Source organism: Cydia pomonella, chromosome 4, assembly GCF_033807575.1.
Source record: "Cydia pomonella isolate Wapato2018A chromosome 4, ilCydPomo1, whole genome shotgun sequence".
Lineage (NCBI taxonomy): Eukaryota > Metazoa > Arthropoda > Insecta > Lepidoptera > Tortricidae > Cydia > Cydia pomonella.
Window position 1 is genome coordinate 25071418 of NC_084706.1, and position 16786 is coordinate 25088203.

The 16786-nt window shown below is 40.8% G+C and overlaps 2 protein-coding genes across 2 annotated transcripts in view; one reads left to right on the forward strand and one right to left on the reverse strand.

The window, feature by feature from the left end:
- The first annotated feature begins 649 nt into the window (after nt 1-649).
- Nucleotides 650-8627, forward strand: LOC133517338 (lipase member H-like). The gene is made up of 6 exons (XM_061850611.1): nt 650-1336; nt 1897-2072; nt 3758-3888; nt 5266-5447; nt 6858-7010; nt 8254-8627. The coding sequence occupies exons 1-6, from the start codon at nt 1243-1245 to the stop codon at nt 8604-8606; spliced, it is 1089 nt and encodes a 362-aa protein (XP_061706595.1). The 5' UTR covers nt 650-1242; the 3' UTR covers nt 8607-8627.
- A 1123-nt stretch (nt 8628-9750) lies between these two features.
- LOC133517342 (phosphatidylinositol 4-phosphate 3-kinase C2 domain-containing subunit alpha) overlaps nt 9751-16786 on the reverse strand; it is a 76840-nt gene continuing 69804 nt past the window's right edge. The window contains exon 34 of the mRNA XM_061850628.1: nt 9751-15534. Coding sequence (XP_061706612.1) covers nt 15436-15534 — 99 coding nt within the window. The 3' untranslated portion in view covers nt 9751-15435. The remainder of the gene's footprint in view (nt 15535-16786) is intronic.

Here is a 16786-nt window from a genome sequence, read left to right on the forward strand (position 1 = left end):
TCAAATTTGACCTAAGTTAAGTTTAGGTAGGGCTGACCGGTTTACCGTACCACAGGAGGGAGATTCCTTTCTGATTTTGTGACTACATGTGACAACAAGGCTGACAAACAAGTTGGTAAGAGCGACTTTCAATCTGGAGTTCGCAGATTCAAACCCCGTACCAATGAGTTTTTCGGAACTTACATACGATATATCATTTGATGATGGAACGTGATGAAACCGAATTAATCCCAAAAAGGCCTAGTTTCCCTTTGGGTTGGAAGGTCAGATGGCAGACGCTTTCGTAACGCTAGTGCCTACACCAATTCTCGGGATTAGCTGCCAAAGCATGAGCCGTGGCAAAAAAATGCCGGGACAACGCTAGGAAGATTATGGTGATGCAACATCACTAAGGATAGATACCAAGCTAATTAACTCTGCGCTTACACACTTTGTCACGTCAAAGTCGATGCTTAATTTAAACGTACGTACCTACTCTAGCTAATCTTTTGACGACACGACCCTATTCGGTATTTGTATAGCCATAAGAGCGGGTCACATGGTTATGTGGCCTTAGAGTGACATATTATTGAAGGTGACTTCATATAGTTTGGCAAGCTTTTCCGTCAGTAGAAAAAGGCGTGTGGGGTCTGTGGTCCATACAAAATTTGAATTTAGCGCCTTTTTCTACTGACATAATTGGTTTCCCAGACTATATATTATATAAGATATCTTTTCCACCTATAGAGATCTCATACTGAACAACTATAATCTATCTCGAAAACGCATAAAATGGCGATTTCATATCTCTTTGGCTGATCGCATATCCGTGTTTTCTAGGGGACAGCCATTTTGGAGTAATACAAGTTGTTAGTACTAGCACTAGTGTACGGACTGGCTTACAAAGTAGGGCTGAAAAACTTATGTTGGTTATTTAATCATGAAATACAAGCGCTAGGCCGAATTTTTAAGGTAGAAAAATTAAAACCATTATGTTAATCACAAGCTACGAGTATAAACAAGCAATTTACCTAATTAGCTGTTGTTATACGAAAATCATCAGTCATATCAAAACAATACGAAAGTCTTGGCGTATATCAAATCGAGGTCAGGAAAACTCAGTAACAGAATCGCCCATGCATTTTAGATATTTGCAGTTCGTACTTGAATTGGACGACCTTCGCGAAGGAAACTCGTGAAGTTCGCCACTCGCGAGATGAATTAGGCTGCGATCAGTCGCTGGTGCTCAATTTTTTTTCTGTGATGGAGGCTCGACTTTTTTTAGTGGTGATTTGGATGAGTGCGTGTGTAGCTTATGAGTATAGCTCAGGGACCCCGGCTGGATACATGAGTGATTGTAAGTTTGAGAATTTTGAAGTTAGGGGCAAGTTTTTTTGAGATTCGATGGCTTAGTTGGCAGAGCCGGCCGGTATCTTAGTGTCGCTAGTTAGTCTCGCTTGGGGAGGCAATATTTCCATATTTAGGTAAGGTTCCGTAGTTACCTCAAAAGGAAAAAACGGAAGCCTTATAGAAATCACTCGTTTTATCGTCATTTCGCGAGAAAGATTTTAAAAAAGAAAGATAAAAAAAGTAAAATATATAAATAATTATGTAACCTAAAGGAAGAGCGGCGCCACCCAACACAGGTTTTTTTGCTCACCGGGGGCTCCATCACCTTACATTATAAAAAAAGTGCCTTAGTCGGCTTAAAGATTTCCCAACCTTTATCTTATTTTAATTAAAGCTACAGCTTTTAGCTGCCTGTTATGAACTAAGGATTTTTCTTTTTAATAAGATGGGGTAAGAGAAACACTGGGATGAGTGAAACGCTTCAAGGGAATCCTCGTACCGTTTATTTTGCCCCGAGCAAAATAAATTTATTTACTTCACTCCACATAATCTTCATACTTTTTCTAGGCCCAGGCATGAATGCATCAACAGAGTTCACAGACAAAACTCGGCGCTCCCTCAAAGCCGTGGTCATGATGCCATCAGCTGGCTATGTCAGGAGTAGGGAGACTAGCTGCCGGCTCAGCGTGGCTGGCGCGGCCTGTGCAGCTCGCTGGCTGGACTTAAAGAGGCGGAGAACACAGGTAGACAGGACTAATGTAGGGAGAATCTCCCTCATGGGGCCAACAACTAGCTATGGCAGCAGTAGGGAGACCAGCTGCCGTCTCAGCGTGGCTGGCACAGCCTGAGCAGCTCGCTGGCTAGACTCAAAGAGGCGGAGGACACAGGTAGACAGGACTAATGTAGGGAGAATCTCCCTCATGGGGCCAACAACTAGCTATGGCAGCAGTAGGGAGACCAGCTGCCGTCTCAGCGTGGCTGGCACAGCCTGAGCAGCTCGCTGGCTAGACTCAAAGAGGCGGAGGACACAGGTAGATAGGACTACTGTAGGGAGAATCTCCCTCATGGGGCCAACAACTAGCTATGGCAGCAGTAGGGAGACCAGCTGCCGTCTCAGCGTGGCTGGCACAGCCTGAGCAGCTCGCTGGCTAGACTCAAAGAGGCGGAGGACACAGGTAGATAGGACTACTGTAGGGAGAATCTCCCTCATGGGGCCAACAACTAGCTATGGCAGCAGTAGGAAGACCAGCTGCCGTCTCAGCGTGGCTGGCACAGCCTGAGCAGCTCGCTGGCTAGACTCAAAGAGGCGGAGGACACAGGTAGATAGGACTACTGTAGGGAGAATCTCCCTCATGGGGCCAACAACTAGCTATGGCAGCAGTAGGGAGACCAGCTGCCGTCTCAGCGTGGCTGGCACAGCCTGAGCAGCTCGCTGGCTAGACTCAAAGAGGCGGAGGACACAGGTAGATAGGACTACTGTAGGGAGAATCTCCCTCATGGGGCCAACAACTAGCTATGGCAGCAGTAGGGAGACCAGCTGCCGTCTCAGCGTGGCTGGCACAGCCTGAGCAGCTCGCTGGCTAGACTCAAAGAGGCGGAGGACACAGGTAGATAGGACTACTGTAGGGAGAATCTCCCTCATGGGGCCAACAACTAGCTATGGCAGCAGTAGGGAGACCAGCTGCCGTCTCAGCGTGGCTGGCACAGCCTGAGCAGCTCGCTGGCTAGACTCAAAGAGGCGGAGGACACAGGTAGATAGGACTACTGTAAGGGAGAATCTCCCTCATGGGGCCAACAACTAGCTATGGCAGCAGTAGGGAGACCAGCTGCCGTCTCAGCGTGGCTGGCACAGCCTGAGCAGCTCGCTGGCTAGACTCAAAGAGGCGGAGGACACAGGTAGATAGGACTACTGTAGGGAGAATCTCCCTCATGGGGCCAACAGCTAGCTATGTCAGGAGTAGGGAGTCCAGCTGCCGACTCAGCGTGGCTGGCGCGGCCTGTGCAGCTCGCTGGCTGGATTTAAAGAGGCGGAGGACACAGGTAGACTTGGCTACTGTAGGGAGAATCTGCCTCATGGGGCCAACCTCTGCACTCTGGCTTCGTCCGTAGTAGGGAGACCTAGTGACGGCTCAGCATGGCTGGAGCGGCCTGTATCGCTCGTCGGCTTGATCTAAGGATGCAGAGAACCAGCATCATTAACATAAGTTTTTCATTATCTGAGTTCATTTTCATTAGGTACTGAACATATACACAGGTCTCCTCCACAGACCTCTCCTCATAGCACGCCATTAAGTTCGATCTGCACTGCAAAATAAGACGTTAGGTAATCCCTGCCCTCTATAAAGTAATGACCCAAAAATACATTTTGTTGATCAGCTTTAACTACTGAGAAACTGTTCATGTACTTGATTACTACCAATTATTGCAGGTCCTCATAGCCGGGTACTTGGACGCGTCGTTCTCTCCCGTAGTGCGGTCGGTGGCTGGTGCTTATCTGAACCTGGGCCGCAACGTCATCCTGGTTGAGGTCTTCCCGCTGCTCATCCGGACTTATCCAATGTGAGTTGATTTCAGCCATGGCCGGGTAGGTATTACTTGTCGTTCTCTCCCGTAGTGCGGTCGGTAGCTGGCGCGTACCTGAACCTGGGTCACAATTTTATCCTGGTTGAGGTTTGAGGTGTTCCCACTGCTCATCCGGACTTATCCAATGTGAGTTGGTTTATATGTTGATCTAAACCAACACTATTTTGACTCAATATTAAAATTAAAACGTGTAGCAATTGAAATCAGAAAACATCGAAATTTCTACCGGGAAGTGGGACAGGGGTTTTTGTCTTAATAAGCGTGAAAAAACATCCAGTTGCAAACAATCGGATGTCGTGTGTGTTGTGTGAAGGCAACAACCCTAGCGTACAAGTGAATTATTCCTCGCTGGCCTACCTGTGACCACGAACGTAATGTTCGTAACGTCAGGCCAAATAATATAGGTAAGAGCACGCGATTAAGTCCCGTTACAGTTTTAAAATGATGTGTGAGTTGTTTATTTATTAAACTAGATGGACAAAAAGCCTCCTCTTATTCCTTAAGTAGATATTTGGAGTGTCCAAATGTGTGAAGTGTCTAGCTCGTCATCTTCTCGCAGGTCTACCTAAGCCCATTTGACCACCAGACCCCACTTAGTAGATATGGAGGACTCACAAATTCTGTGTCGTTTTACTTTGGCGGCAGTTAGTGTGTTTCTAATGCGATCAGTACCCCTAGTGTAAATTTGATCGACATCATAACGTGACGAACGCGTTTGCGTTAAGTCTCATTTTGTATAGGATTTTGAGTTTCCAAAACGTCCCGCTTGGCGCGCTCTTTCTAAATCCAATATAAAATCAGACTAAACGCAAACGCGTACGTCACGTTTCGAAATGGAATTTATTTACACTAGGGGTACTGTTGCCCTGAATACTAACTGTATTCTGTGGCCTTCCGGGAAACATTCAAGTTAGACTTGTGAATTTTTGACAATTACCATTTTACCAATAGCGCTACTAAATGTACCTAAGCCAGAATCGAAAGAATCTGAGTTTAGTTGATTGTCAATCTATTAAATACAGGATTTGCGTAAAATACATACTCCTCTTAACACATTAGCCCGAGCTACGCGGTACTAACGTAGCCGCTAATACTCTCTCGTTTGTAGTGAAAAACGCTTACGAACAGAGAACCCGCCTCACAGGGTCACTGGCAGTGATGTTAACGTGTTAAAATTAGTCAAAAAATGGACACAAGTGGATATCGTTTGCAGGATATTTAAAATTAGGGGCACCTAATGTCATAGTATTTTAAATGTGGTGACCTGTAACTCTGTTATTAATAATAAATTTCATTTCATTTTTTTTTTCATTTCATTTTCATTTCATTTCATTTCATTTATTATCTCGGCAGGGCAGCGCGCATCACACGGCCGTTAGGCAGACTACTCGGCGAGTTCTTGGCGGAGCTGACCCGACGAGGTCTACCACCGAGCCGACTGGAGATCTCAGGCGGTAGTCTGGGAGCCCATATCGCTTACTACGCCTCTGTCAAGTATAGGGAACTGACGGGAAGGAAGCCTGCAAGGCTCACGGGTTAGTATTTATTTTCTATGGGTTTTGCTATACATATATTTTTAAATACTAGTAAAACTGAACATGATCCATGTGCAATTGAAAAAAAAAAAACATTTTTCACCACACCAGGTCGTAAAGATTATTTATTCTTCAAAAAATGTAAGTGTTTCCCTTATGTTGGCTGGTGGAAATTCATTTTAAGTGTTAATTTTAAATGATAAATATTTAATAGTGATTATTTGGATTTGATTTTTAATGTCTTACAGCTAGTATTTTCCTCGGGTTGATAAAATGTTGTGTTTCACTAAGTAGCGATTCGAACCACTCGCTACGCCCGTGTTTAAATTTTGGAATCGTTCGCATGCTCTAGTATCAATTATACTCGATTAGTTAAACAACAACTTAATTATTAAAAGGGAATCTTTAACCAAATCTGATGCATGGGGTTAGTCCTTATGTAAGAAAAGGTAACGTTCGAATAGCATCTACAGCTGCATTATTGATACGAAATGACTGCTGCAACCTTGACGTAGGCTCTGTATCTGTCAACTTAATTGAATGAATGACATGGAATGGTCTCTGAAGAAAGAATGGTGAGTGGTCACCTGGAAAAACTGATGAGTCACATCACAAATTTAGACTGCTTTAAACTGCGTCTGCTTTCGAACTGACGTAATACATACATTGTTTACATCCTGAATATGCGCTTCACTAATTGAGAATTTTCCCTTTTAAATCGAGATTTGCATAACTGAGATTTAAAATGCTATTAATGAAGTGTTGACGACCGCGAGGTCATCAAACATAGGCGCTCATTTACCTACAGGATCGGCAAATTAGAATTAAAGTATACATTTTATTTTTAAATTTTAACTATATTAAGTTCAGAGATTAAGTATTGATTTAAAAACATATTATTCAGGGTTGGCAAATACATGCGGAACATAATGTCTGACATATGTCCATCACTAACAGCAGGCAAATGTGAGCCCTTATCGTTGCATTTTTTTATCTTAGTAAATATGTGTCGGATGGTCAGTTTGTACTATTTAAATTTCATCAGCTTGTTACCATAGACACGTAATTTCCGATATACCCACAGAAATAAGTCAGGGGCTGCAAAATTTGGGTGCCAATCACTGTCACTGTTTCTCGAAATGAAGACAAACATTTGAGAAAAACTGTACTTGTAAAACGGTCCTCAGTAAGTAGGTTGTGCTGTCGGAAAGTTTCCAAAATTACAAAGTTCCATTTCCAAAATCAGTTCCAATCCTTTGCTTCCTGTGAAATATTTCAACTTTTTGGAACTTTCCGCTACTTTGCACATCTGTAGGTAAACGGGTCTACTTTGAACCCTTATTACCTATACTTGCTCTAATTTATTGCACTTACCCCTAAGTGAACTGTTAGTCATGTCTGTGTACACAGGGTTAGACCCGGCGGGCCCTTGTTTCCGCAACCTGCCGCCCTGGGAGCGCTTCAACGCGGGCGGTGCGGAGCGCGTGGACGCTCTGCACACGAATATAGACGGTTTCGGCATCGCTCACCCGATGGGACACGTGGATTTTTATGCTAATGGCGGTAAGTTTAAGGAATGTGCACACCCGTGTGCGTAGAGCGCGGGCGCGTTGTAATATACAGATACTAATGAGAGACGGCACACCGCTTCCGTAAGGTGTGCGTGCACGGGTCCCAACATTTTAGCGCACGCGCACGTGCACGTTTACGCATACGTGGTGTGACCTGCCGTTTAAGAGAGACGGCAACACACCGGTTGCGTGACGCGTACGACGTGCAGTGTGCGTAGACGTGCCCGTGTGCTAACATGTTGGAGCCGTGATCGTCGTACACGTCACGCAACCCGGTGTGCTGCCGTGTCTCTTAAAGGCCGTTCACGCTCCGTAGCGTAGCGTAGTTATCTCTCTATATCACTCTTCCATATTAGTGCGGCAGAGACAGTTGCCTTTCGTTCGTTACGGAGCGTTAACGATTGGCATCTCGTCTACGCACCCAGGTCACACCGGCTGCGAATGCGTAGACGTGCACGGCTCCAACATGTTAGCACACGTGCACGTCTACGCACACGCGACCGGTGTGTTCTGGCCATTACTTGTGTTTAGTTGTTATCAAGAAAATTGTCAGACACAACGCCCGGTCAAGGCCGCAACAGTAATGCAGCTCCAGTTGTCAACCGAACGTCACCTCAATAAAGCTGGTTCGTTAATGAGGTACATATATGTGGAATATTTTAGTCAATATAGTTTTTCCGTTTTTTTATAAATGACGGAGCCATATGCGTTCGCGGGGACTTCGGCTCATTGAGTCACTAGTTAGGTATGGATCAAGTTCGTAGAGTCAGACCAAGATAAGTTGGCAGCGCTTTTGACAGTCCAGACAGTGCAAGTTTTATTTTAGTAGTAGTAGTCGACGACCGGTTTGGCCCTGTGGGTAGTGACCCTGCCTACGAAGCTGATGGTCCCGGGTTCAAATCCTGGTAAGGGCATTTATTCGTGTGACGAGCATGGATATTTGTTCCTGAGTCATGGGTGTTTTTTATGTATTTAAGTATTTATAAATATTTATATATTATATATATCGTTGTCTAAGTACCCTCAACACAAGCCTTATTGAGCTTACTGTGGGACTTAGTCAATTTGTGTAATAATGTCCTATAATATTTATTTATCTTTTTTTTTATTAAACTTCTATGAAATTATGACGTTTTCACACACACAGGCTGGACTATCAAAATCGCTGCCAACATAGCTTGGTCTGACGCTAATACACTTAAAATTGCTGTAACCTACAAATTCGCTTCTTCCAGGTGAATTCCAACCATCAATGGTAGGAGACTTCATCATGCCATGCTTCCTACTCTGCAGCCACCTCCGCTCCGCCTTCTACTGGCTTCTAGCATACGACAACCCTGACAAATTCATAGCAGTGCGTTGCGATACTATGGAACAAGCCCGCAGGGGAGACTGCTATGATAAACCTGTAGTCTTCAACTTCTTAGGGCCTAAGACTAACCACAGCAAGCCAGGGATATACTACCTGCCTACGTCTGAAAGAACACCGTATTATTTGGGGGAAGAGGGGTTGAAGAAGCGGAGATATGGACATAATGATTACTTGTTAAAGACGTCAGTAGAGCCGGAGGGGGATGTGATGGTGTGACAAATAAAGATTTTGAGATTTCGGAATTTATTTCATTGGTTACCTACAAAACCTTTGGTTGGTTACCTCTATACCGACAACAATTGTAATAGGATATTATAAGGGGTTACAAAATGCTTCGTGTTTCAAGCTAAACACGATTTTAGGTACTGTAAACTGAAGTAACTATGGTCCTCGACTACTGGGTCAAAATTCTTTACGTCGTCTTGTTTCGAACCACTCTGTCAGCTCCTATTTTTGTCTATTATTAAATAAATAAAATAAAGTTGAGTGCTATATATTGCATGTCTTTCTAGGTGTAGATTATAATTTTCTTGAGAAAATATAAAATTGTAGATTGTTAACCAAGAGATGAAAGGCACGCATTTCTGTCGAGGTAGTATAAACTTCAGTCGTATTTCTTGAGGGTACTTTCAGTTAACAATCTAGGTAAGAATTAATTATCAGAATGGACATTGTACAACAAATCCATTTAAAACCAAAATTTATCTTGCTTATATAATAAGAAAAAAAACGCACTTAGAAAGTACAGTGCTCTAGAGCAGAAAAGTATCATTTTCTTCACAGTTATAAGAACATCGACCTACTTTCAGAGCATGAGAAATGAAAACTAATTTCACCCCGTACAAAAAGCTCCACTACATCACATTTGTTGGGGACAAAAAACAAGACAACGAAAAGAATCTTGACCCTACTATGTTGTATAAGATCAAGAAGCATATTCATTTTATTTCTGGGAAAACCGTCATAAGGCAAGAACTCTTGTAGGTCGCTCAGACACGGTCAGAAGGGAAGAACTTTACTCCTGCTCTACCGACCTTCTGTAAGTAAAGAATGTGTACAAACTGATGAGACCACGAAAGAGCTTGTAGATGGCCTTCGCGACACGGACCTGAAGTCCCAATCAAATCCGATGTCAAGGTGTTCCATTGGTCGCAGTTTCGAGTCCTGACGGAGGTGTAAATTTTTCCTTTAATGTCTGAATTTCATAATTTGACCTTAAGTGTAATTGTATGTAAGTGGGCATGTATGTTTGTGTCGTTTGTTCAAACTTCTTCCGTAGCATCAAAAATACTGAGCCGATCTTCGTGAGTGTCATGGATCCGTTTATATGTGGGAGCGATACATAATAAAAAAAACTAAATTTGTTTCTAACAAATACGGTTTATTGATTTTACAATTTTGTAAACAATAATTTTGACTATTGAATTTAATTTTTGTATAGACATACGTAGGTACATGCTGTGTCTTTTAAAAAAAAGAAGATTTAAGAAGATTTTCATGAAAAGGACATTTTTGTAATGAAAAACAATCAATCATAATATAAAATGTGTTTGGAAAGATTATGAGTCGGTCTGAGAACTTCATAGAACATTTTAATTTTACATTATAAAACCTAAAACCTAATATAACATAAAACCTTACAAAACTGAAGTAAATACATCACAAAACGCCAAAAAATTATCGATTACTCTGAAAATACACAATTAATATCCACATTATGCAACAGCATTTGAAATAGCTTTATTCCAATAAATAGTACATCTAAAAATAATTCCTATTCGTACTTTAACTGACGTAAAAATAAACTCAGTCATAATTCATAATAAGATGCAGACGTCCACACCAAAATATACCTTAAGTCGTTTAATTATTATAATATTGTACAGAAAATGTGATTATCACTTTCGTTACATTATTTGCGAAATTCTCCAGCAAAAAAAAAAACACTTTTTTCGAAACAAATCTTCAGATTGCTTTTAAATTGCATCTCATAAGTGCATTTTGCTTGAGAATGACAACGCATTTTGTGCTAAAATATTAACCAAATAGAATTTAAAATAGTAGTTTATTGTCAAAGAAAACTTTGTAACGTAGCGTAGTTTCTTTTAGGTAGTGCCCGGTATGATGGCGCCACTTTTTGATATTTGACAAATTGAACACATATCAGTGAAAGAATAAGGATCAAAGTCAAATGACGTTCTAAAAATTTTAATTATTTGTCGAAAGATAGCAGTAAATTTACGTCGCTTTAAAATTTTCTTTGACAATAAACCTCTATTTCAAATTAACTTTGATATTAACTAAAAATACAGTGCATGATAAAACAATTGATTCATCGTGTGTCAAAAACAAATTGTTTACATTTATAACAGAACTTTAAATGCCTGGTCACACCGGATGCGTGCGCGTTGTAATATACAGATCTTTATGAGAGACGGCACACATCTTGCGCGACGTGTGCATGCACAGCTTCGACATTTTAGCACACGCACACGACGTGCACGTTAACGCACGCGCAGCCGGTGTGGTCATGCCTCTAAAGTTGTTAAGTAATAACATATTCGCCCACAACCTTCAGATCTCAATAAAAATTTCATCATATCAATACAACAATAAATTCACAAATTAATTGGATTTTCATCACGATTTGCCACTTATAATATATTGGCTAAGTTTCATGTTTATATAAAAGATGTACAATTCATTGTTCACAATAGTTATAGGCCTGTTTAGTAAAAGCAAAATAACGTTAACAATTAAATCTACGAATAAGCAAAAAACCATTTTTGTTCGGTTTTTAATACCCAATAACACATTACAAACACGTTTAAATTAGATTAAATGGGTGGAATGTAAACTCAAATGTACTGAGCGGCAGAGTTTTTAGAAATGTGGCTTTCCAACAGAGATGGGTCCTTATAATATGCACATGGAGTAAGTAAAATATTATTAATTGTACCATACAGTTAAAAATACACAGAACATAATCATAACGAAGCATAAGCTTCTCTGAAGGAGAGACACAAATGAACATAATTTAAATTTAATTATAATGGATGCATATACCTAGAAAAATGTATTTGGATAATAATCACCTTGAGATATCGGTAATTCAAAAATCACTCCTTCTACGAGTATCAGAGCCCATTCTCGAAATTATCCGACTTCGGGAATGATTCGAAATCATCCGAGTACTCCTTTTTATATGCAATTTATAAAGGCCTTGGGTTTTAATGAAATTTACTAAAAAATGCGTGAATGTCATGGAACACTCGATTGGAATGAAGTTAAGAAAGGGTCCTGACGGAAACTCTTGACGGAATTCAAGTGTTACGCCCAAGGTGGAAATAATTTTTCACTTCAGCAGTAGTGCGACTTTCCTCACGCCAAGTCCGTACAGTCCGATAAGGAACTTCGTTCAAATAATTAGATTAGTAGGTACACAGTTATATAAATGTAAAAAAGTAGAAAGCGTACAAATTGATATGCCCTAAAATCGTAAACGACAAAAATCACGGCTTATATCAAGATAATCTCGTTTTATTTACAATGGACAAAAAAATCGCAACTATTAAAGTACGGACGTTAAGTATGAACAATTTCGTACGTTGACCCCGCCTGCTCCTCCGCCAATAATGCCGGCGGTCACTGACACTGTGCGAGCGGAACAGCAAAATTATACGCGTGCGATAGACAGAAACAGGCGGGGTCAATGAACGAAATTCTTCGTGTTAAGCGCCCTTTCTTTAGTTATCTAATCCTTTGTTTTTTATGATGATCTACACATTATATAATGTTACTTATGCTTACTCACCGGCAGGCACATGATATTATTACCTGATTATTTAAAGGATTTTTTTTAAATAATAGCAGTAACACTGAGAAAACGCTGTGCTGCATAAACTAAGTGTAAGGCCTGAGTAGACTCTCGAAGCGGAGCGTTCGGCGGGGCGTGCAGCGTGGCGTCGGGCTCACAAGTGATTTGAGCGGCGTGCAGTGCGGCCGCTCCTATACGTTTGCATTTGTTTACCATGCACGCCGCACGCCCCGCCCCGCTGCACGCCCAACTCGAGCGTCCACTCAGGCCTTACACTAATTTGGATTAATAACGCGAAAACTCAAACAGTCATACATTTTAATACATATAATTACATTTTTATTCTATAATTTCGGTTAGATCCCGATTCGCCGGATTCTTGTTTCGTCCGTATCTCGTATATTCGGATTGCGATGTACTAAAATAAATCCGGTGAATCGGGAACTAACCATAATTTCCATGTAAATAATAAAACCTGACCAGTAATATATGATCACGAGCCATATTGCGGAATTTTACTGGAACTAAATTTTAAATTGAACTGTCAACCTATACATGAGAATAAAAGCGCCCTCTTGGCAATGATCATATATTTCTGGTCGGGCTTTAGAATAATATACCAAAGGCCGTAACCAAATGATAACCGTTCACCGAGAAACGGCAAAAGAAAATTAACAATATATCTAGAAAACAGATGCAAACGATTCACGTGATCATACATTTTTCAAGATTTGATTGACGATTGTCTAATTCATGCGTTTCCAGATTTTATCGTTTTCGCATTAAAAAAAACACGGCAGAGATATGTCATCGTCCAGAGCCTATGTATAGAAAATTTGACTTCAATCAGTAAGTAAGGACGCTAAGCACGGTAGAATTCCGTACATCGACGCGTTATTTTTTATCTCGGCCGCACGCGCGTTATTATGTTGTCCCGCTCGCACAACAGCATTAAGTGCCGGCATCATGGTCGGGGCAGTAATATAATTAATCGCGTGCGACAGAGATAGAGGCGGGTTGATGTACGAAATTCTTGCTGCTTAGCGTCCTTACTTTAGTTGCGCTAGATAAATCTAGCTAGTCTTTCCAATTAGAACAATATATACAAGACCGGCTTCAAACTAAGCTATTAGATATGCATTTTATTGATTTATCAAATAGATTTTTTATTAAAGCTGCCAAGTTTTATGAGCAATATTATTCTCGCAAAGTAATACTAAGTCTACGTTAACGATAGACTATTTTTCAACCACTAACTATGTCATAAGAACAGAACTGCCTACAGCCAGACAGAACACAGGTAAGAGAAAATATAGAAATATATCGCAAAATGGTCCTACTTTGGTCCAAAATAAAGCCGTCCCCTATCTGAATGACCTCGTGCGTTCCAACTCCCTCGACCCCCCTTCCTCGTTCTTCACCTTTACAACTTGAATTTGCACAAGCTAGCAAATTATTGCGTCCGTTCGTTCTCTTAACACTCACTCACTCACTTAAAACTTAAATGAACAGGGTCCTATCACTCAAAACTCTCAAAAGTCAAAATCGTAAGATTAATTCACAGAGAATAATTGCGCGCTTGTCGCGTCGAGTGCCAGAGGTTCCCGTCCGACGGCCAAGCGACGCTTGCCCGGGTCGCACGAACTTGAATAGTATCGTATCGATTTCTCCAAAACTATTTATATATTTGAAAAATCGGCAGACGTAACTGAAGTGAACATCATTATTCACTATTGATTACAGTTTTGTGTCTAAGCGTTGCATGATAAGGGAGTTTATAGGTACGGATTTTAACTCGAGAAAAGAGTTCACGGAAAAATTATTTACTTGTGATACGGTATATTTTATGAAGTATCAGTAGACATAATTAAAGAACAATTACCAAGGTAAAATATTGTGTACATAACTTGATTGTTTATGCAACGTTCAAGCATGCTATAGTGAAGTAAACACAGCTAATTTGGCCTGGTAGCCCCTTGATATAATTACGAATATTTTTATAACCATAATTTTCGTTTACTTGAGCATATAACAGAAATATAATATTTGGATATATTAAACGTTGAAATATCCGTTAGACTTGAAGCATAATCACCCACAGGGGAACAAAGTAGGACCATTTTACGCTACAAGTTATCAGGTTAGCTGTTATTTCGACTTGCGGTCAACGAAAATTAAAGTACCCTTTGAATTTACAATTTCGATTCGACGTTTTATATTTATTGCCATTTCGGTACATTATTTAATTTGGCATATTTTTTCCTTTTATTTGACACGTTCATAGGTTTTGCAGCATATAGAGAGAGGCGAATGGAACTAATAATAAATGAAATTACACACACACACGTACAAGTGAAAAAAAAAAAAATCTGATATCAATAGGTCACTATAGTTTAGTTAAAAACTCGCTGCAAGCGAAGCAAGTAAAAAAAGAGACGGGACGCTGCCCGTCGCAGGTAGGTGTGACAGAGAGCACACTACATACTTGCGTGCAGCGAGTGTTAACTCAACCATACCAGTTTTGTATTGATGTATGCAGCCTCTCTCCAAAATGCAATAGATATTTATACATGCTGGCGTAGTCAAGGTGGCAATCTTTAACCTATTCGACGCCAACGACGGATATATCCGAACCGCAGGTCCAACACCAATGACGGATTAATCCGTCACAGACCACAGAGCAACATAGACCTACGATCATATGCATAAAGTTCAATTTCAGTTTTGACCCTTCGGTGACGTGGCGTCCGAGTGACAGCTTTTGTGTTTGACAGTTCAAAGAGATATCTAAAATTTAACATTCAAGTCTTATTTGCTCGATCGTCGACTTTAATTGACGAAAAGTTAGTAACACGACGTGTTATTGTCGCTTTCTCCATAGTCTAATACATAAGAAATAGTTATTTAACCGTTGACTGTTCATGTTTGTTCCCGACGCGTCGCTGGGCCTATACGGCGCAGTACTTATATTGGCCACAGATATTTACTACACAGTAAAACTTCCACGTTTTTCTACGGTCCGCAGTAGAAATATTGTGTGTTTCTCCACGATGTGGTACCTATATAATAATAAAACGGTGCTTAATACCACTGACCGTTCATGTTTGTACACGATGCTTCGCTACGCCTGTACGGCGCAGTGCTTAAACAGCGCACAGTAAAATGATGTAGTTGTTATGCAATCCGTACGTCGGTAAGTAAACAGTGGCATGTAGCGGTCCGCAGCGGCTACCTGGGGATGTACTCGAGCGGGTACCACGCCACGGTCTCCTGGCGCAGCGGGAGGCTGTTGAGCGGGATCATCACGCCGCCCAGGAACGTGTTCTCCTGCCAACAAGAACAGTTGCTTTGAGGATGTATCAGTGGAGCGACACTCCTCCTTTCGGGCATTCTCGGCTCCGTTCGGCTCGGCATTGCTCCGAGCAATTATTAGGGTTGGCACGACTTAATGTCCGACCACAGATAAGATAATGACCTGAATTTTGACAACCCTCAACGCCTACAATCTTTGCCTAAAAGTTAACTGGTAGAGAATGCCTCATGGCATTAAATCCGCCTTTTGTACTATAAGGTTTTCTTTTGTGCAATAAAGATTAAATAAATAAATAAATAAACCCTAAATAGCCGTAAGGGATAGTGCCATACATTAGACAGGGACAGCATGGAAGTGTGGTGGTACTATTATTTATTATGTGCATGTAATTCTTTCAGCGTTTCAGGCCAGATCATGGAACAAGTTAGCAATACAGGGTGTTCATTTAGTCACCTGCAATAATTTACGGGACGAATATATACTCATACTGAACTACTTTTACTATAGGACCATCTCCGAAGTCGCTAAAAAAATAAACTTTCCCATACATTTTGAATGACTGATGTTGATATTTTGTATGGGAGTCTGGGAGAGTAAGTTTTATTCGCGATTTCGGGGTAGGTCCGATAGTAAAAGTTCCTCATTACGACCTATATATTCACTCCGTAAATTATTGCAGCGGACTACTATACTCTGTATCTTCAGGTATTTAAATAAAAGTAAACAAACAATTCGTACTATTTCGGGTAGTTACAACATTTATTGGTTAGCCCACCAAATACAAAACCACCTGGTTCTGTCACAGAACGACCTGATTTTAACCTACATTATTTGATCATGAAACATTTTCATCTACCCCCAACTGGCCATTTGAGGGTAGATTTTGTTTACTTTTATTTAAATACCTAAATTGAGCCAAGATTTATTATATTTTCCTATTCCTCTACTGTTATCTGTCATTTATGCATTCATTAACACGAATATAAGAACATACAAATAAAAGGTTTCAAGAAAAGTCTATATTGTCTATTCCTCATAACAGCACTTGTGATTTTATAAGCTATAACGTTACTGCGATTAATGGCTACCAACCTAACAAAACCAAAACGAATACAGTTTTAAACTAAGTGCATTGCTGCCAACTTACAAAATATTCATTTGGTTGCATAGTAAAAATAATTACTTCATAAGTCACAAACACGCTGTGACACCCGTAATATAGCAACACCCATAGACTACGAAGACCGCTTAGCGTTGCTTGTTAGT

Bases quoted from the DNA above. Each gene is read 5' to 3' on its own strand.
- LOC133517338 (XM_061850611.1), top strand. From the start codon at position 1,243: ATGGAGGCTCGACTTTTTTTAGTGGTGATTTGGATGAGTGCGTGTGTA. The intron at 2,073-3,757 runs GTAGACAGGACT...CAATTATTGCAG, and splicing joins TAAAGAGGCGGAGAACACAG to GTCCTCATAGCCGGGTACTT. The intron at 5,448-6,857 runs GTTAGTATTTAT...CTGTGTACACAG, and splicing joins GAAGCCTGCAAGGCTCACGG to GGTTAGACCCGGCGGGCCCT.